This window comes from Littorina saxatilis, linkage group LG4, assembly GCF_037325665.1.
Source record: "Littorina saxatilis isolate snail1 linkage group LG4, US_GU_Lsax_2.0, whole genome shotgun sequence".
NCBI lineage: Eukaryota > Metazoa > Mollusca > Gastropoda > Littorinimorpha > Littorinidae > Littorina > Littorina saxatilis.
The window spans coordinates 64,200,819-64,220,312 of NC_090248.1; the positions used below are offsets into that span (position 1 = coordinate 64,200,819).

Sequence of the window (19,494 nt, forward strand, 5' to 3'; positions counted from 1 at the left end):
ATCTTCTCCTAGGACAGCTGCCTTCCAGGGTTGACGAGCCTGTCCTGCCCGGCTATTTAACCCATAGTTGGGGGTTGGTTCGTGGGCACCAGGGCGTATCCATACGCCGGTGGGCCTGCATGCCACACGTCTAGGGGCCAACCTCCTCCGAGTCCTTGTAGTTCAGCCTGGGGCCTTTCGGTACCCAGTTCACGCCTGTCGCCACGATGGAGGCACTACAAAGGGCTTGCTGTGGAGAGGTTATGTACTGGCAGGAGAGACTGACGCAAGCTGCTCTCTTTTCGCGCTGTCCTGAAAAGGACGGTGCTAGCCAGCGGTGAGGGCTGAAAGCGAGAGGTGACAAGCACAAAACACTTCGCCAACACACTAGACACATCACACAACCATTTGACAGGCAATTTCACCACCAATTTTCTTCACATGCAAGAAACTGACATGCTTTTCGTCCTTAAATATGTTCACTCAATTAATTTTAACAAACAAGAAATTCCTCCGAGGTAGCAAAAACACCCCCGTTGGTCAAAGGGAAATAACCATTCTCACTGCCACCAACTGAGAAGGTTATTTCCCTTTGACCATTAATATGTCCCTCTATAAGTCCTTGTAGAATCTTAATCCACCAATAACTCCCTAACCGTGTGTTTGACTGGTCCCAATTTTTGTAAGGACCGTCTCAGGAATGTATAGAACCTGTTCACCAAGTTTGGTGACGATCGGTCCGTTCATTCTTGAGATCTATATGCGAACACAAACACACAAACAAACAAACAAACACATCGACCGAATCCTATACACACCCCTATACCGGGGGTGTAAAAACAACATTTCAGTTTCGAGTATAAATCGAGGGGGTAACATGACGGCAGGGCCAAGATGACGGCGTCACACCGGTAGTTTGAAGAAAGTTGAAGACACTACTGACACCGATTGTCACTGAAATTATGGACTTCCTTTGAAAGAAACGTTTACCAACCGGCGACATTCTGCAATGCCCTTTTCGGGCAAAACGCACATGGAGTAGAAACCGTGCGGTACACTCGCACCGCAACACAGTGCAGCTCTCCAGAAAAAACATTCACGCGGGGATTTCCCTGCAATGACGTCGATCGATATTTTTAGCCGGTGACTCAGCAACTCGCTCCAATCAACGCACGAAGAGAAAACCAGATGACAAGAACCAGCCAATCAGAGCTCGAACTCAGTCGACTGACCTGAGCGAAAACGAGGATCAAGTTAACTTCGCATTGTGCTTGGAGCAGTCCCGTCTGCGTGTCCTCGAACTGGATTATCTAATTTTTAGCACATCTTGGAGACGATTACGAAATTCCAATGATTGAAGGAACCGCGGATTCAGGCATCGAGTTTGACTTCTCAAGCCTGTTGAGTGATAGTGATGTGCTAGATATCGAAGAAACGACAAGCATTCCACAACCCGAACCACCACAGCCGCAAGCGAAGTACCATGAACTGAAGAGTCGTGTTGTAGTCGTGGAAAGGTGGGTGGATTTTTTTTGGGCCTGCGTGACTGACACAGCGACGCCCCGTTTTCTGCTCTCTCGATCTGTCTCCTCGCTCTCTTCTACTTCTTCTTCCTCACGAGGCCTTCGTCCCGAGTCATGTGGTTGTCATATGGTCCCGACCGGAACTTTATCGTAACCTTGATTGCTGATGTTGTTGACGAGAGAGACTTATTTTTACCATTACATCAGCTGAAAGCAGAGTGTATTTTACGATCGTAGCGTACGGCATGACCTGAACGTGGGGGTCATTTTGTTGTCGTAGTCGTTGTTGACATGGATAGCTGGCATGATTTTTCGTACCTGTTTCCGAGGTAGGACTATGGCTTATATAATTTGGTTTTACTTTCAATTTCATCCAAAGTACACGGATAAATTTACGAAATTCTTGGGACTGGGCACCTTCCGTGTGGACTGGGTGGCCAAGTGGTAACGCACTTGCGCTCGGAAGCGAGAGGTTGCGAGTTCGACCCTGGGTCAGGGCGTTAGCAATTTTCTCCCCCCTTTCCTAACCTAGGTAGTGGGTTCAAGTGCTAGTCTTTCGGATGAGACCAAAAACCGAGGTCCCTTCGTGTACACTACATTGGGGTGTGCACGTTAAAGATCCCACGATTGACAAAAGGGTCTTTCCTGGCAAAATTGTATATGCATAGATAAAAATGTCCACCAAAATACCCGTGTGACTTGGAATAATAGGCCGTGAAAAGTAGGATATATGCGACGAAATGGCTGCGATCTGCTGGCCGATGTGAATGCGTGATGTATTGTGTAAAAAATTCCATCTCACACGGCATAAATAAATCCCTGCGCCTTGAATATGTGCGCAATATAAATTGCATAAAATAAAAATTAAAATAAAAATAAAAAATAAATCCCTGCGCTTAGAACTGTACCCACGGAATACGCGCGATATAAGCCTCATATTGATTGATTGAGTGATTTATCATTTGTGGATTAGATAACACTTGTTGATGAAGTGTGTTTGTTTTGGAATTGGATCAACTTGATTGATTTGGATCGAGGGTTTTGATCCCTGGAGCAATTTTTTGATTAGTGCTTTTGTGAACAAGAAACAATTAACAAGTGACTCTATCCCATCTCCCCCCCCTTTCCCCGTCGCAATATAACCTTCGTGGTTGAAAACGACGTTAAACACCAAATAAAGGGTTTTGATGGAAGTGTTTGTCTTGGTTGATTGACTTTTGCAGCTGATTAAGTTTACTCAACCTCAAAAGCCTTAAGTTAAAATTAGTATCTTGCAAGTGATTAAATAAATTGTCTCAGCAGTAGCACTCTGCCCTGTGGTTATATTTTTTATTTGAGTGTTTTCTCACCAAGGGCTTACACGGATGACTATTGACTGAAAGTATAGTCATCTTGGACATGTACCAGTTATAATTACAATTACATGCTACAACATGTACTAATGTGAACACTTGTGAAAAACTAGTACTACATGTATTACAATTTACATTGTAGTTTAATTTAAAGTGAATGCACACTTCGGTGCCAGACTGAAAGTGAAAATATTTAGTGAAACTGAAAGAAGGCATGAATTGAACTCATCTTAGTACTGCCACCTACCTAAAGTTAAACTTGCATTTTATTTCATATACTGATATATAGTGTGCCCGTGCACTGGCTGGTGTTGTGTGTTAAACTGGCTGACATACATTACATGTATCGATGTTCCTTAGTTATTAGTCAACATTGCACTTCTTTCATCAACAGATAACATCATTGTCGCCTTTTTTCGTCGCCATCTTGAAGCGCTCTGTCTTGTTATGATTCGATACTGAGCGACTTGGCTCAGAAAAAGCCCACTAATTTCTGTGCAACTCACTGCAGCTGTCTGCCCAGGTAGCAGGACATCGCTTCACAGACTGAGCACGACACGTGGCACCACTGCTGTGACTCTGTGATTTCATTCATTGATCCCAGCACTTGCAGAACTTTGCAGGCTCCTCCAGCTCTCAAGCAGCTGTGCTAGTGCAGCTACTATAGATATTAGATATTATCATGCTGCTGACAAGCCTGTTCAAGGCAAATTAAGTGCTTTTCCATCATTGTTGAGTAGCTAGGCTCTGTTGCAAGGCAGCAGGGCAATTCAGTTGCACTTGCAGTCATAGAACTTTGCTACAGTCATTTAAAGCAGAACTTTGTTTTCTTTGAAAATAACATGTTTGGCTGTTGTTTGTCAAGTGTCAATGACTGTCATGATATATATAGTTTTGTTTTGTCTTTCTCACTAAATAAATGGAGTATTTATTGACTTATTCACTCTTGCGGAAAATTCTCAAGCTACAGTGGAACCGCCCTTTTAAGACTTTCGGTTTCACAAATCTGAGAAAATCAGGTCTTAAAATGGGGATACGTTATGAACAAAAAGTCTGAGAAAACAGGGTCTTAAAATTAAAAGGGAGCTGGCGTCTGTACCTTGTTTTCTCTCTCTTCAGGCTTCGATCCCTACACTGTTTGCATCACCTGGAGCTTTGACTTAAATTATAGAGCCATGGGGGGGGGTCTAATTACACTTTACAGCTTGAAAAGTGTTGATTCCCAGCAAAACAACTGTTTCTCATCAAGTTTCAAGGTCACACAAAAGCATTAGCAGGCAGTGAAGTATATTAAGTACGTAGTTTTTTTAAGTACAAACTCAGTGACTGAGATTTTTGTCATGCAAATTCCTGTTGCTTTCTTCATTCGGAAAGCGAGCTGCCATGCAGTATGGTCCAGAGACTTTCGCTGTGAACTTTGGATCTTTGTCATGTGCATGTACGTGTGCACTGTTGGGATGTCCTGACATCAAGGAGAGTCAGCACAAAAGTTGACTCGGGAAGATGATTCCCTTACCGAACCAACCCTGATAGCGGTGCACGCATTGGTTTTAAAGCCAACTGGCTGGCTACCATTTCAACTTCACTGTCTCAGTTTCACCTTCCCCTGTTACCTCTTTTATAACTTCTCTGTTCTCTTTTGTTTGTACAATTCCCGTACAATTCCCATAATACCCATGTTTAAATGGATGAATGCGTCACCAACTGCAAAGTTATATCCTGCTTCGTACAATACTTCTTTGTGTACTTGCTAGAAACAAGGTCAGTCATAAATATGTTTGAGTGTGTTAACTGTTATGTGTATTTCCACAAGCCTACACTTGTTTGAATGTACTATACAGAGAAGGAAGTATTTTTAACCTACATAAAACTAAAAGGCTATTTTCTGTGACTTTGAGTCAGTCTGCTATGCAAGTGAGACTTGTTTTGAAATGCCAGCCAGGTAGACGAAAGGGCGGATCAGGACTCTTTCTATCTCCAGATGGGCTAAGAATCTCTATAGATTTCCGCTCTTTTGATACAGCCTTCTGTGCAAGAGCTAGTCCTCTCCCCGGCTATTGTGTCAGTGATACTAACTGGTCCCACTGTCAAATTGATGTATGAGTTTCTCTTCTCTGCGTTTATGCAGAAACAAACATTTTTGACATGTTTTGGTTTCACTATCAGCTTTCTTTCGGACGAGAAGGATTTGTATCCTGGTTCAGCTCAGACTAGGAAGATGAATACCCACTGTTTTCCACAAGTCACTTGCACAGTATAGAGGGATACATGTGTGAAAAGAGTGGAAATCTATGGAGATTCTTGCCATCTGAAGATAAAAAAGAGTCTTGATCTGCCCTTTCGTCTACCTGTCTGGCATTTCAAAACAAGCCGCACTTGAAGGGCTGACTGACTTCCAAACCTCGAGCATTCCCACTTACACACAACTTACTATTAAGTGACTCAGATTACTTTTGATTCAGTGGAACCCCCGTTTTAACACCTCCACACTCTGAGTTAAACTAAAGTCTTACACAGAAGTTTACACACTTAAAGGATTTTATTACTTTGACACTTAAAGGTGGTCGTCTACATTTTTGCTTTTTTTCAATAATTTTATGGTTAGATTTCGATAAAAAGTTATGTCAGATGATGAAAGAACCATGGGGAAAAAAGTTATAGAAAAAAAAATGTGTAACAAAAGTTTTTATTTTTGGGTAGTGTCTCTGACACTTCCAATATTTTGTTTTCTGTTTGCTGAGAACATATGTGCTTTGCCTAAAATATCGACCAATCAAATTCTTGTCACACAGCAACAGTTTGACACTGGGTATTGGAGCGCTGTCCACGATTTGTTTTAAACGAACAAAATGCACGGTATTCGAGAGGAGTTGTGCCCTCGGCATTTCCCAAATAAGGATATATCCTACTATGCTGGAATACTACAAGGAATTTTCAAACGGCTGCCCTGGCTTCGTCCTTCTTGGTCGAAGGGGGGTGTATTTTTGATATGTGTAGGGAATAGACTCAGCATTTTAATTGGTCAAATGTCTATTTGTGTATAAAAATGTAGACAAGGACCTTTAAATAAAATGGAGGTGAATTTTCTGAGGTTATGAACAGTCTTGAAATGGAGGTAAATTTATTGAGGTTATGAACAGTCTTGAAAATAAAATGGAGGTAAACTTACTGAGGTTATGAACAGTCTTGAACATGAAATGGAGGTAAACTTACTCAGGTTATGAACAGTATTGAACATGAAATGGAGGTAAACTTACTCAGGTTATGAACAGTCTTGAACATGAAATGGAGGTAAACTTACTCAGGTTATGAACAGTCTTGAACATGAAATGGAGGTAAACTTACTGAGGTTATGAACAGTCTTGAACATGAAATGGAGGTAAACTTACTGAGGTTATGAACAGTCTTGAACATGAAAAGGAGGTAAACTTATTGAAGTTATGAACAGTCTTGAACATGAAATGGAGGTAAACTTACTGAGGTTATGAACAATCTTGAACATGAAATGGAGGTAAACTTACTCAGGTTATGAACAGTCTTGAACATGAAATGGAGGTAAACTTGAACATGAAATGGAGGTAAACTTGAACATGAAATGGAGGTAAAATTACTGAGGTTATGAACAATCTTGAACATGAAATGGAGGTAAACTTACTGAGGTTATGAACAGTCTTGAACATGAAATGGAGGTAAACTTACTGAGGTTATGAACAGTCTTGAACATGAAATGGAGGTAAACTTACTCAGGTTATGAACAGTCTTGAACATGAAATGGAGGTAAACTTACTCAGGTTATGAACAGTCTTGAACATGAAATGGAGGTAAACTTACTGAGGTTATGAAAAGTCTTGAACATGAAATGGAGGTAAACTTACTCAGGGTATGAACAGTCTTGAACATGAAATGGAGGTAAACTTACTCAGGTTATGAACAGTCTTGAACATGAAATGGAGGTAAACTTACTCAGGTTATGAATGGAAAATCTGAAAAAGTAAGGTCTTAAAACAAGGAAGCCTTGAATCAGGGGATCTTAGTAACTCATGCGCTCCTAGCCTTAGAAGTTCCACTGTAATTTGATTACATTTTAATTCTTACCCATTTGTTATATGCTGTGCAGTCCGCGGACCGACTTCCGAGCGTCCAGCATGGGGACTCGGACACAGCTGCGGCAGAACCTGGAGCGGCAACATATGCTGGAGAGTGAGGAGCGAGAAAAGCAACAGGCGCAGGCGGCCCGACAGAGTCAGCAGCAATCCCAGAGTGCCACCATCGCCATGCCAACCAGCTTCCACCAGTCCGAGGTTCCGCCCAAAGTCCTGCAAAACGGTGTAAGGGAGTATTAATACATTGTAGAGCTAAACTTTGTGTTCGGCTCCCTGAAAAGAGTTTCTTGTTTCCGATCCCCGGAACAACTTTATTTTTTTCTCCCGGACCCAAGAACTTTTTTTTGACACTTCAAAAACTTTTTTCTCTTTTTTAAAAAGACCCAATGTCCCGCACAACAGTGTAAGGGAGTAGTGCTATACTTTGTGTTCAGACCAGACCCCCCCTCCCCCCAAAAAGAGTTCAGAATTGTTTCTGATTCCCCATACGACCCTTTTTATATTTAGTCAAGTTTTGACTAAATATTTTAACATCGAGGGGGAATCGAAACGAGGGTCGTGGTGTATGTGCGTGTGTGTGTCTGTGTGTCTGTGTGTGTGTGTGTGTGTGTGTAGAGCGATTCAGACTAAACTACTGGACCGATCTTTATGAAATTTGACATGAGAGTTCCTGGGTATGAAATCCCCGAACGTTTTTTTCATTTTTTTGATAAATGTCTTTGATGACGTCATATCCGGCTTTTCGTGAAAGTTGAGGCGGCACTGTCACGCCCTCATTTTTCAACCAAATTGGTTGCAATTTTGGTCAAGTAATCTTCGACGAAGCCCGGGGTTCGGTATTGCATTTCAGCTTGGTGGCTTAAAAATTAATTAATGACTTTGGTCATTAAAAATCTGAAAATTGTAAAAAAAAAATAAAAATTTATAAAACGATCCAAATTTACGTTTATCTTATTCTCCATCATTTGCTGATTCCAAAAACATATAAATATGTTATATTCGGATTAAAAACAAGCTCTGAAAATTAAATATATAAAAATTATTATCAAATTTTATTTTTCGAAATCAATTTAAAAACACTTTCATCTTATTCCTTGTCGGTTCCTGATTCCAAAAATATATAGATATGATATGTTTGGATTAAAAACACGCTCAGAAAGTTAAAACGAAGAGAGGTACAGAAAAGCGTAACCACTACCCCGCTCGCGCGCTCTTCTTGTCAATTTCACTGCCTATGCCGTGAGCGGTGGACCACGAGTATACGGTCTTGCTGCGTTGCATTGCGTTCAGTTTCATTCTGTGAGTTCGACAGCTACTTGACTAAATATTGTATTTTCGCCTTACGCGACTTGTTTTTCTTCCTGACCCTAGAACTTTTTTTTTAACACTTCAAAAGCTATTTGCCATTCAGCAGTCGACACAAAACAGTCTAGCAGTTAATTTTTGTGGACGGGCGCTGTGGCGGGGTGGTAAGACGTCGGCCTCTTAATCGGAAGGTCGAGGGTTCGAATCCCGGCCGCGGCCTTCTGGTGGGTTAAGTGTCGAGATTTTTCCGATCTCCAAGGTCAACTTATGTGCAGACCTGCTAGTGGCTTATCCCCCTTAGTGTGTACACGCAAGCACAAGACCAAGTGCGCACGGAAAAGATCCTGTAATCCATGTCAGAGTTCGGTGGGTTATAGAAACACGAAAATACCCAGCATGCTTCCTCCGAAAGCGGCGTATGGCTGCCTAAATGGCGGGGTAAAAACGGTCATACACGTAAAGTTCCACTCGTGCAAAAACACGAGTGTACATGGGAGTTTCAGCCCACGAACATAGAAGGAAGAAGAAGTTAATTTTTGTTAAATAAAATGTCCAAGTGAAATTAGAAGAATAGGCTTAGACTTGGAGTATGTGACAGCCTTGATGGAGCTGTGATGGTTTACACAGGAAGAAGGGGTCTTCAAGTTCAAACGCAACAATTGAAATCATGGAGTGATTTATTAGACAAATTCTTGCTTTGATGCATTGGAAGTTGCTGGTTAGGTTTTCCGCTTGTTTAAGTGCTCAAGTAGGGTTTAAGTAGCTACAGGAAAGAGGTTGATAACAAACAAAAATTTGTTTTACAAGTCATCGCTGCTTTTAGTTTTGCTTTCAGTTTCGATTCACCAAGTAGCAAAAGTTTAAAATGTTCAATTATGTGTTACGTTAATTGTTTTTAAAAAAAATGGGTTTGCATGAATTAAAGGATTTTTTTCTTTCAATTTACTGCAATTAGGAATGTGACAGGGAGACTACCGTCACCCTTCACAGCAGGCTCTGCAGAGTTGTTGGCCTTTTGAGCTATTGATAGCTCACCGGCAAGACACCTGTGGATTGTAGAGTCCTGTTTGTGATGGGGTCTGGCGGCTTTTGTCTCTCTGTATGTTCTTGGTTTCCTTTGCGTAACCAAAACAGTTTTTATAGGGCTTAGAAATAAGCTCTAAAATTCTCAATCCTGTTTGATTGGACTTCGCCTCCAAAGGTGATTGTTGTGTTTCGGCACTCTGTTGCAGGAAGACAACCAAAGAAAGTGGCTAGAAGTAGCATAGGGCAGATTGTTTTCCAGAGAAACAAACAGGTTCATATTAAAAGAAATAATATTTGTTTTCTTTGACAAAAATTGCTTTTCTGTTTCACTCAACAGGTTCAGACGCGGCTCGAGCATCCAACCAAGTATCACCTGAACCAGAAGCAGCGGCAGGCTGTCAAGATGTACGTCACCGATACGGACACTCAGATGCCCGCCCACTCCATGCCAAACCTCGCTCTGAACGCTGCTTCACTCGACAACCAATGGATATCTGGTTCTGCACCCACAGAAATGGACGGTGCCGCGGGGCTGGATGAAGTTAGTGGACCTTACGCTTTGATTGTTAGGAGCTGGTGTGGTGTTGTGTGTGTATCAGGCGTGAGAATCTTCCTCCTTCTGAAGGAGTTCCTCCTGTTGGGCCTCTCTGGGTGTTCCTGTTGGTTATGAAAAATGGACACATTAAATTGATTTTGAAGCTGTAAGTGTAAGCAACCTCCCTTCATCTTCTACATCAGCAGACCTGTTTACCCTTACTATTTTGGAGTAATTTATTACTATTTTTTAGGATTTGGGGGGAAAAATACTCCATTTGAGTCCAGACTACGATTTTAAATTTGTGCTTCAAATCAGGTTTGTGTTGCTAATGTTGGCGTTTGTAACCACTAGGTTACTATTTTGGTCATCAGATTACTATTTTTTTACTTGACCATTACTCTTGTCAAGTTTTGGGGGTAAACAGGTCTGCATCAGGGTTAAGAAAAACAGATAAAATGTTACCTTATTTTGGATTTGGCAAACTGTATTTCCTCCTTTTTTGACTGTTTTCTATTCGCATGTCTTGTTTATGGGATGCATGGTGCCATCTTTAGACTAGAGTACTTGGTGGCATGTTGTATTTACTCTCAGGGCAGTAGGTTCAAACTGAGGTTATTTTTAATGTTTCCATCCTGTGCGTTGTTTGCCTTGATAGCCATACAATATATATATGTAAAAAAGAAAAAAGAATTTAAAAAAAGAAATATAAAAAAACCAAGAGGAAAGAATAGTCTAGAATGTAGAAAAATGATCTGATTTGGTATGTTATTATTGTTAAAACATTAATTTGTGTTATTGGCATTGCTTAACTCTACTGAGCTCTGAAATGGCTTCAAAGTTACTGAGTTTTTTTGGGGGGTTGTTTGTTTTATTGCTGATGAACACTTAAGTATATGATCACATTTTTTGTTATTTTTTTGTATGTTTTTTTATTTTTATGTTATTTGATACTGAAAGACTACATGTTATTGAGCATCGTTAAGTTTCAATGTACGTCCAGTTGCCAAGAATGTAAGACTAAGAAGGACACTGTGTAACAAAGTATTTCCCTCTGCCTCAGCAGGACATGGGGCTACTGGAGGAGATCATCCTGGACCACGCCATAGACTACAACCATGACAGTGACCTGCACTCCATCGAGCCCTCTCTCACACAGATGTCTTCCACCGTGAGTTGGCGCTTTCACATGGATTTACATTGACACACACACACACACACACACACACACACACACACACACACACACACACACACACACACTCACTGACCTGCACTCTATCGAGCCCTCCCTCACACAGATGTCTTCCACCGTGAGTTCACTCTTACACATGGATTTACATTGACATTGTAAACTTACGTTCCGTGCACAGATTTCATCACTAAATTACAAAAACGCTGATTTAAAAACTCTGATTCCTTGGTTTTAAAACTGTCATGGAAAAGCTGAGTTCTTGCAAAAAAAAGTAATTTGCGAAAGAGACGTCTGCTTGTATTTTTTTCTGGATGGATGCTCAGTCAGAAGCAGTGCTGGCTTTGAAACCAGTTGTCGCTATCGGCGTTGGTTCGATCCCCACGTTCAGTGAGGGATTTTTGTCTTAAAGTCAACTTTGTGCAAACTCACCTCAGTATCCCAACACCCCACCTAAGCATGCATGCGCACGATAAAGATCCCAAGTTCACAGCAAATGGTTAGACTAGTTTGAATTACCAACAGTAACATGACAACTGTTAATTTTACTAATTTAACACCCAAAGCCCAAAATCAAAAAACAAGAAAGGTAGGTCGTTGGAACGTTTGTTATTGACAAAACAATACATTCACAGATATTTCGACCCAACGGTCTTTTAAGTGAACAAACAAACAAATATTCACACAAAACTTGTCTTGATAGTTCTATCAGTTTACGTCCACTCGTCAGGAAGCCGAGCGAATGAATCAAAACCCAAATTTTTAGTCTGGCATTTTGCTTATTCCTACAGTTACCGCAGCATTCAATGTACACCCAGTATAGTACGCTTGAAGTGGAAGTGGATTCAGCGTCTGCAAAGTCCTCATCGTCGTGCCCGCCTATATTCCAATCTATGACGCCGCCCCAGAACATGTCTGAAGAGGAACATCGCATGTGGGCCAAGGATCGACAGAAGAAAGATAATCACAATATGAGTAAGTCAACGAATAACAAAGAAAAGAAGAAAGAAAGAGGAAGATAAAATAATTGATGAAAGTTAAACACGTACTGACTTAGTGTAAATGATAGTTGAAAGACTATATTCTTCTTGGTGTGTGTGGGTGGGTGTGTGTGTGTGTGCAGATTGTGTGTGTGTGTGTGTGTTAACGGACAATGATTAATTAACATTAACTCTGTGGCTGAAGTAGTTTTGTTGACGTTATTTTGTCATTCACTTTTAGTTGTGCAACAAGACGTAACATTCTTGACATTCTGCTGAAGTCAATTTGTAATGTTGTAAGTCAGCTTCATTTTGGTCAGCCAACAAGTAAATAGCGTATTCACATCACTGCTGTTGTTCTGTGCACAGTTGAGAGGAGAAGACGCTTCAACATCAACGACAGGATCAAGGAGTTGGGGACCATGCTGCCTAAGACATATGACCAGTAAGTGATCAACACTTCCTTATTTTACAATCAACCGGGGGCCGGGTATCTCAGTTGGTAGAGCACTCGACTTGTGATTGTAAGGTCACAGGTTCGAAACACAGCAAGGACAGACACGGGTCAACTTTATGTGCAGACTCAGAGATGGTATCCATAACCAACGCCCGTGTCACCACAGTGGCACTTTAAACTAAAAGACCTCGGTCATTACACCTCAACACGCATACATCTGTTTAGCATGACTTTGTTGCTGCTAGCTTTCCACTGGGAGGAATGGAAGTGCGCTAATTTTTTTTGAAAGTACATCAAGTTTGTCTGAGAACACTGGAAGTGCAAAACAGGGGTTCCCAGGTCTGAGGCAGTATGAGTAATAGCTTTCTGGGTCAGTATTGTGATGTATAAAAATAAAAAGCTAATATAATCTCATGAAGGCACTCATCTGAAAGCCCAGGTCACAAGTAGTTGCCATAAATCTTACAAAGTATAATAAATCCAGCAAATGGGTGGAAACGTGCAAATTCACAGACTTTTTATTTCCGGGTAGTGCTTCAACATGATCAGTGCAAAGGTTTCTGAAGCATTATAAATTATCAGCTTTTTGCTATAAGGAAACAGGAAATACAATTTTGCAAGACTGGTTCTTACAACTAATCTTCTGAGGGTTTTTTCAGCATTGAAGTAATGATTTATAATAACAACAACAAACAAAACGGTGAAAGGAGGGAGGGGGGTGGGGGGTGACGGGAGGGGGGAAAATAAAAAAATAAAAACACCCCACATGTATCCTTTATGAATATTATGTAAAACAATTACGAACTGTAAGAAAAAAAGGCAACATTACTGTTTTACAAAATAGCTACTGATTTGACAGAATAAATGACTAGAAACGGATGCATTAAAAGAGATAGCACTCAATCTGCACAAAATTCAGCCCATTCTATGCAACTGGCAATTGATTGCAGGAAATCAACAAAATTTACAAAAAAGATAAAAATATAAATATTTTTGATGACGTCATATCCGTCTTTTTGTGAAAAATGAGGCGGCTGGTTGGATCATCCATTCCATGCATCTGTCAAAACCTGTATTGATCATATTTGTGATGGCTGTTGCAGAGATATGCGGATAAACAAGGGATCTATTCTGAAAGCGTCGGTGGACTACATCCGCAAGCTGAAGAGAGACTCGGACCAGCTCCGTCAAGAGAAGGAACAAAAGATGAACCTGGAAAAGAATTTGCAGAGGTTGCAACTTAAATTCACAGTGAGTGTAAATTCAGAGTATGTTGTTACTTCACATTGAGAATGAGGGTAAATTTGCATTGACGGAAACTTGACGGTAGGGGTAGGGTTAAATGTCACAGTGATTGTGAAATCAGAATGTAAGTAAATTTACAGTGGGAGTAAGTTCACAGTAACGGTATTTTCACAGTAATTGACAAAAGGGGTAAGTGTGCATTCAGGATATAAGTAAATTTGTTTTTTCACAGCATTAATAAATTCACAATAGGGGTAGAGTCACATTAAGTGGAAAGTCAGGTAAATGACAGTAAAATTAAGTCCACAGCATGCAATGGATTACAGTGGTACTTCTCATTGCAATGCGTTTTTATTGCAACTCGGTATCTTTGCAACTCATTATTGCAACCCATTATCATTGAAACTCATTATTATTTACTGGAACTCATTATTACAACTCATTATTGCAACTTGTTATCATTTTAACTCATTAATGCAACCCGTAATCATTGCAACTAGTTCTCATTGCAACTCATTATTGCAACGCATCATTATTGCAACTCATTATCATGGCAACTCGTTATCATTGCAACTCATTATTGCATTTCGTTATCATTGCAACTCATTATTGCAACGCGTTATCATTAAAACTCAGTGTTGCAACTCGTTATCATTGCAGCAACTGTACGCCATCGCAAAGCAACGGGACTCCTCCCTCAGCATGATGGAAGATTTAACGAGCGACATGATGGTGGCGCCCTCTAGCATCATTAACCTTCAACAGGTCAACTCACAGCCACAGCCAGGCGTCAGCGAACAACAGACGTCGCCCGCAGGACCTTTCTCCGGAGCGTTTTCTCAAACCTTCGACTCTGGAATGAGGTGTGAATTCATGGAGGACAGTTCACCTGTTTGCGGTGACCCCATGCTGACCTCTGCGCCCGTCAGCCCCGATAACGACGACAGCACGTTTTGAATCCACACGAGGAAACGTGTCCGTGTTTGATCCAAACTGTTTTGAAACTTCGCCAGTGACCAGTTTCTGGGTTTCGATTTTAAAACAGTCTGTTTTGAAGCATTGTCAGTGACCAGTTTCTGGATTTCGATTTTAAAACGATCTTGCAAAAGCAGCAGTGACGGTTAAAAGACAACTTGCTTTGGAATGTTCTGGAAACTGAAGTTAACATTGTGCAGAATTCTAAAGTCAAAGACTTGAGTTGTATCTTGCTTACAAAGTATACAGTGTTTGCCTTGGCAGAGAGACTTCAGATTTCATGAGCAGGACTTCTTCGCAGCACTGTTCAAGGAATGACGGTGTTTCTGCAGTTTTCGTTAATATCACCAGTAAAGCTTTTTTACGGACAAAGTGACGATAGGAAAAAGCACTTGATTCTTGCAGTTGGACATTTTCACAACTGGTTGAAAAATGTTGATATGTCGTTGCAGACTTTTTGATATCATTGATTAATGACGATGCTCTTTCTGAGACAAAGTGATAATATAAAGCACTCAATTCTTGCAGTTGAACATTGTTGATGACAGCTCTTTTCTTTTCCTTAACTTTCGCAAATAATTTGTTTTTAAGAAAAAAAGGAGGAGAAAGAAGTGAATAAAGAGAGCTAACCCGCTTTCTTGTGAAAAAAACATTGAATTTTTCTGCTTGGATAAAGAAGTCGAGACAGAAAAAACAACGGCGTAAAGACTGCTTGAGGGTTGTCTTATTCATGCTGACTTTTAGTTTTAGATACCCCCTTCCCCCCCCCCCCCTGTTTTTTTCTTTTAATGTAGCATTAATTTTGTTTTATTATGGAACAGGTTGAAAGATCTATTATGGTAAAACAGATTTTCTCAACATTTAACTTTTTCAGATTTTACATATGACTAAGTGCCAAAAGGTGCTCACAGAACAGAAGACGACTTTGTTTTACAATAAAAATGTTTCTAAAAACGTGTGTCTGCTGAAAATTGGTGTGTGTGTGGATGAATGTGCGAAGAGATAGTGGACATAATTTCGTGTGTCTGACTTGAACGGTTTTGAAGTTATCTTTGTTTAAAGTCAAAAATAACGCCAAAACCGGCCATCTGAAAAAGGACATCGTGATACCTCGTGTTTTGAATATGCCACAGAAAAATAACAAGAAGCACAAATGAATTGCATTTAGTTTGATTGAATGCCTGAAACATCGCTTTACAGACGAGACCAAACGTCAAATCTAAATCTCGAGAGAATTTTTTTTTTTCGATAACCGAATTTTAAGGTGTCGCACGCAAGATGATTCGTCATCACGGCATACATTTTTCAATCGCAGATATTTACTAAATTTCTTTTTCAAAAACTCTGGAATTGATGTCGACACGTCAAGCGATAACGGTGTATCAAACTGCTGTCTTTCAAGTAATCCAGCAAAGACTGCAGAACTTTTGAACAGCATTTTTGAAAACGATTTGAAAATTTCGTCATATCTTGCGTGCGACAAAATGTTCGGTAATTAACGGTTATTTTCTTTTAAAAACAAAATTTACATGTACAAATATCTACTTCATTTACGGAACCACGTGACACATTCTGTGTTCAAAATTTGTGAAGAAATCACGAACCACGATTGCGCTATCAAGTGTTGAAATTATGTCGTCAACATCTTTTCAGATCTTGCGTGCGACACCTTCTTGCGTTCAACATAAAATGTCACTACCTTATCGAGTTTAATGGGTAAAACTAACTATTTGTTGTCTTAGTTTAATCTTCTTAATTAAAAGCGTAATAAAACCGAACTTCTAAGATGAATTTTAATTGAGATTAGCGAAAGAGCGGGCACGCAAGTCGACCTTAAAGTAAAAGAATGATAACACGAGCGTTTGTCGTGTTGTCTTGCGTGCAACACATTGTCCAAAAAGGAAAATGTATATTTTTCTCAGACGTTTTTTAAGTTGAAACCTTGAAACTTCACACACATTTGGGGTTTAATCGCCCCCATGCATGGTAAAAGTCTTGTTGACCCTTGTCAGATTTCAAGGTCACGGCTGGGTCACATGTGGTTCAGAAAACGGATGAAACATATTTTTTCAGAGATTTTTGAAGCTAGAACCTTCAAACTTCAAACAACGCTTTTGCTTAATGATTGTTCAACATGGAGAATTCAAGGTTGATCCTTGAGAAATGTGAAGGTCATAGCAGGGTCTCGTGTGGGTAAAAATGAGATTGTTCGGACACTGCATGTAGCATGGAACGACAAAACATAAGTCATGTCATATTTCAGATATCAGTACATTTACAAATGGACAACACCAGCAAACATGAACCAAGTCTGGTCGACCTTAGTCAAATGTCAAGGTCAAAGTGGCGTTATGGTTTGGGTAACAAAAAAAGGAAATTGTATTGAACTTCAATTTATATAAAACCAAAGTCTGGTTGATCTGTTTTAAGATTTAAGGTCAAATCTGTTATTTAAGGTCAAATCAAATAGAAATTTGTTGATGCTTAAATCTTTGAAACTTCCAACAGGTTTGAGGTTTGACAACTTCTGGACTTTGAAATCTGGTATGGTTGATCCTGGTAATATTAATTGGTCAAAACATCAAGATCAACAATTATAAAATAAACACTTTCACCAATGTCAAGTGAGCAATAGCAGCAAACGTGAGTCTTATAAAGATTATCACTTTTTGTGTGACCTCAACTTGACCCCTCTGAATGCTCTCAATCATGGAAATTGACCACACTTTGATTATAACCAAACAACATCAAAACTTTGGAATGTGTGAAGTTTCAAAGGTGTTGCTTAAAAGGCGTTCGTGAAAATGACAATTGTATGTGTCTGACTTCAATGCGACCCCGCTGCGACATTGACGTTTAATTTTATCAACCAGACTTTCATCATGTGTGAATGACTTCAAACACTATAAAACTAGTTGAAGAAATTGACAATTTTTCAAAGTTTAAGCCAGATGGCACTGCTGTGACCTTGAAATTTGACAAACATTAACCAGGCGGTCACCTTTTTTAGAAAATATCCTTAAAGGATCTTTAACCTTACTGTGACCTTGGAATTTGATGAGGTTTAATTTAACTTGCGTAGTGTGCCAAGTTTCAAGGCCCTAGCTTCAAAAACATATGAGAAAACCTCATTGAAAAATGTATATGTTTGACCTCAACGCGACCCTGCTGTGACCTTGACTTTTTCAACCAGACTTTAATCGTGTGTGAACATTATACACTAGAACTGTGTGTATTTTCAAAGCTCGTGCTATAAACGCGCTGAATAAATTGAAAATATTCCACATTTGGTCCAGATGTGACCCCGCTGTGACCTTGAACTTTGACAAAGATTAACCAGCAGGTCACTTTTAATGAGGTTTTATAAAAATGCTGAAAGTATGTGAAGTATGTAAAGTCTAACTGATCTAGTATTAAAACATGTAAGACGTGACAACGACAATTCTCCAGTTTGCAAAGGAAATTTAACCTCGCTGTGACCTTGAAATTCAATGTTGTTTAATGTGATGTGCACCATACCTGGAGGTCATTATACTTTGGTTGTGTGCCAAGTTTCAAAGCCCTAGCTTTAAAAACGTGCGAGATAACCTTAATGCTATGACTCAGTGCCGTTTTGAATGATATAACGAACAAAATTATCGTTATTTGTAAAATCATTTGGGTAAATTTATCTTTTCTTTTCGTAATTGGGTTCCAGCATCTGTTGTCTTAACAAAAATCACAATATCACTCGTGTTTGTCAACTTTTATTTTTTAGCCCCTTTGTCCGCTTTTCGTGCGCACCTTTTGGCACTTAGTCATATGTGAATACTTTATTTTTTAAACAGTGTTTCAGATTACATCTAGTTTGTAATCGTCAGCTTTATTTTTGCTTACAACGTCTGTATTATAAAGTAAGTGTTTTACTTTCTTTATTATACTGTCCTGGGCAAGTTGCCTTAAAAGTCTTTAAGTTTAAGGAGATCTTCGCTAAGAAAACGGGGGCAACAGTGTAAAAGGTTACTCAAATAAATGGCAATAGTGTAGTGTAGACTGGTTGACGTTATCACACAAAGCAATATGATATATATATATATATATACGCATTGATTTCTTTTTTTATGATTGTACCCTCTGAGAAGATGCAAGCTACAAAATAAAAAGTATGTCTCGTATAAAACAGCAAGTTTCAGGTATCGGTTGTCTGTCTCACATACAAGTAATAGAACAGGTAGAGGAGGGGAGATGACTCAGTCAGTAGCGCAGTGGCTTTAAAACCAGTCGTCGCTATCAGGTTAAGTTCAAACCTGGATGATTGTTTCGTGGAGGCAAAAATTGGTTGTGGCTAGCCTATCGCTTTGCAAGACAGCAAAGGCGCAGCGAGCACCTCCAAGGCATGCTGGCCTACTCTCGCCAAATCCTAGCCTTCCTCGCAGCAAAAAGTCACCAGGAAACGCTACTTACTACCCCCACTCCCTTCTTTCGCTAAATCTGGCGGCTGAGAAACGGGGACAGGTTTGGCAGGAGATTTACTTTGTTAAGTCAACTTTGTGTAGACTCTCCTAGGGTTATAAACAAGAGCCCTGTGTGCACTGCACATGAAAAATCCTAGTTTCACAACAAACGTCTCAGCGCTTAAAAGTCATGAACACAGGCATGGAGAAAAAGGGAAAGTTGGTAGAGCTGTTCTGCATGGCAGCACACTTTCCCCAGGGTGAAAGCAATCGCAATTACCTTGAAGGAAACGTGACAAGGCAGTTACATATTACCTTAACTTATGTACATTTTGTCCAAATCAAAGAGAAAATCATTCCTGTTCATAGTGAATCCTGAATAAGACCCT

The 19,494-nt window shown here is 40.0% G+C and overlaps 1 protein-coding gene across 4 annotated transcripts in view; it reads left to right on the forward strand.

The window, feature by feature from the left end:
* LOC138965364 (microphthalmia-associated transcription factor-like) overlaps positions 1-15,517 on the forward strand; it is a 38,051-nt gene extending 22,534 nt beyond the window's left edge. The window contains exons 1-8 of one of the 4 annotated variants that reach the window (XM_070337503.1): positions 1,222-1,496; positions 6,972-7,182; positions 9,626-9,829; positions 10,890-10,994; positions 11,807-11,990; positions 12,365-12,440; positions 13,556-13,703; positions 14,358-15,517. In XM_070337503.1, coding sequence (XP_070193604.1) covers positions 1,330-1,496; positions 6,972-7,182; positions 9,626-9,829; positions 10,890-10,994; positions 11,807-11,990; positions 12,365-12,440; positions 13,556-13,703; positions 14,358-14,654 — 1,392 coding nt within the window. In that variant the 5' untranslated portion in view covers positions 1,222-1,329 and the 3' untranslated portion in view covers positions 14,655-15,517. Of the gene's footprint in view, positions 1-1,221; positions 1,497-1,727; positions 1,832-6,971; positions 7,183-9,625; positions 9,830-10,886; positions 10,995-11,806; positions 11,991-12,364; positions 12,441-13,555; positions 13,704-14,357 lie in introns of those variants that run through there. The other 3 variants (XM_070337502.1, XM_070337505.1, XM_070337504.1) reach the window with 3 other exon arrangements.
* Positions 15,518-19,494: the final 3,977 nt, after the last annotated feature.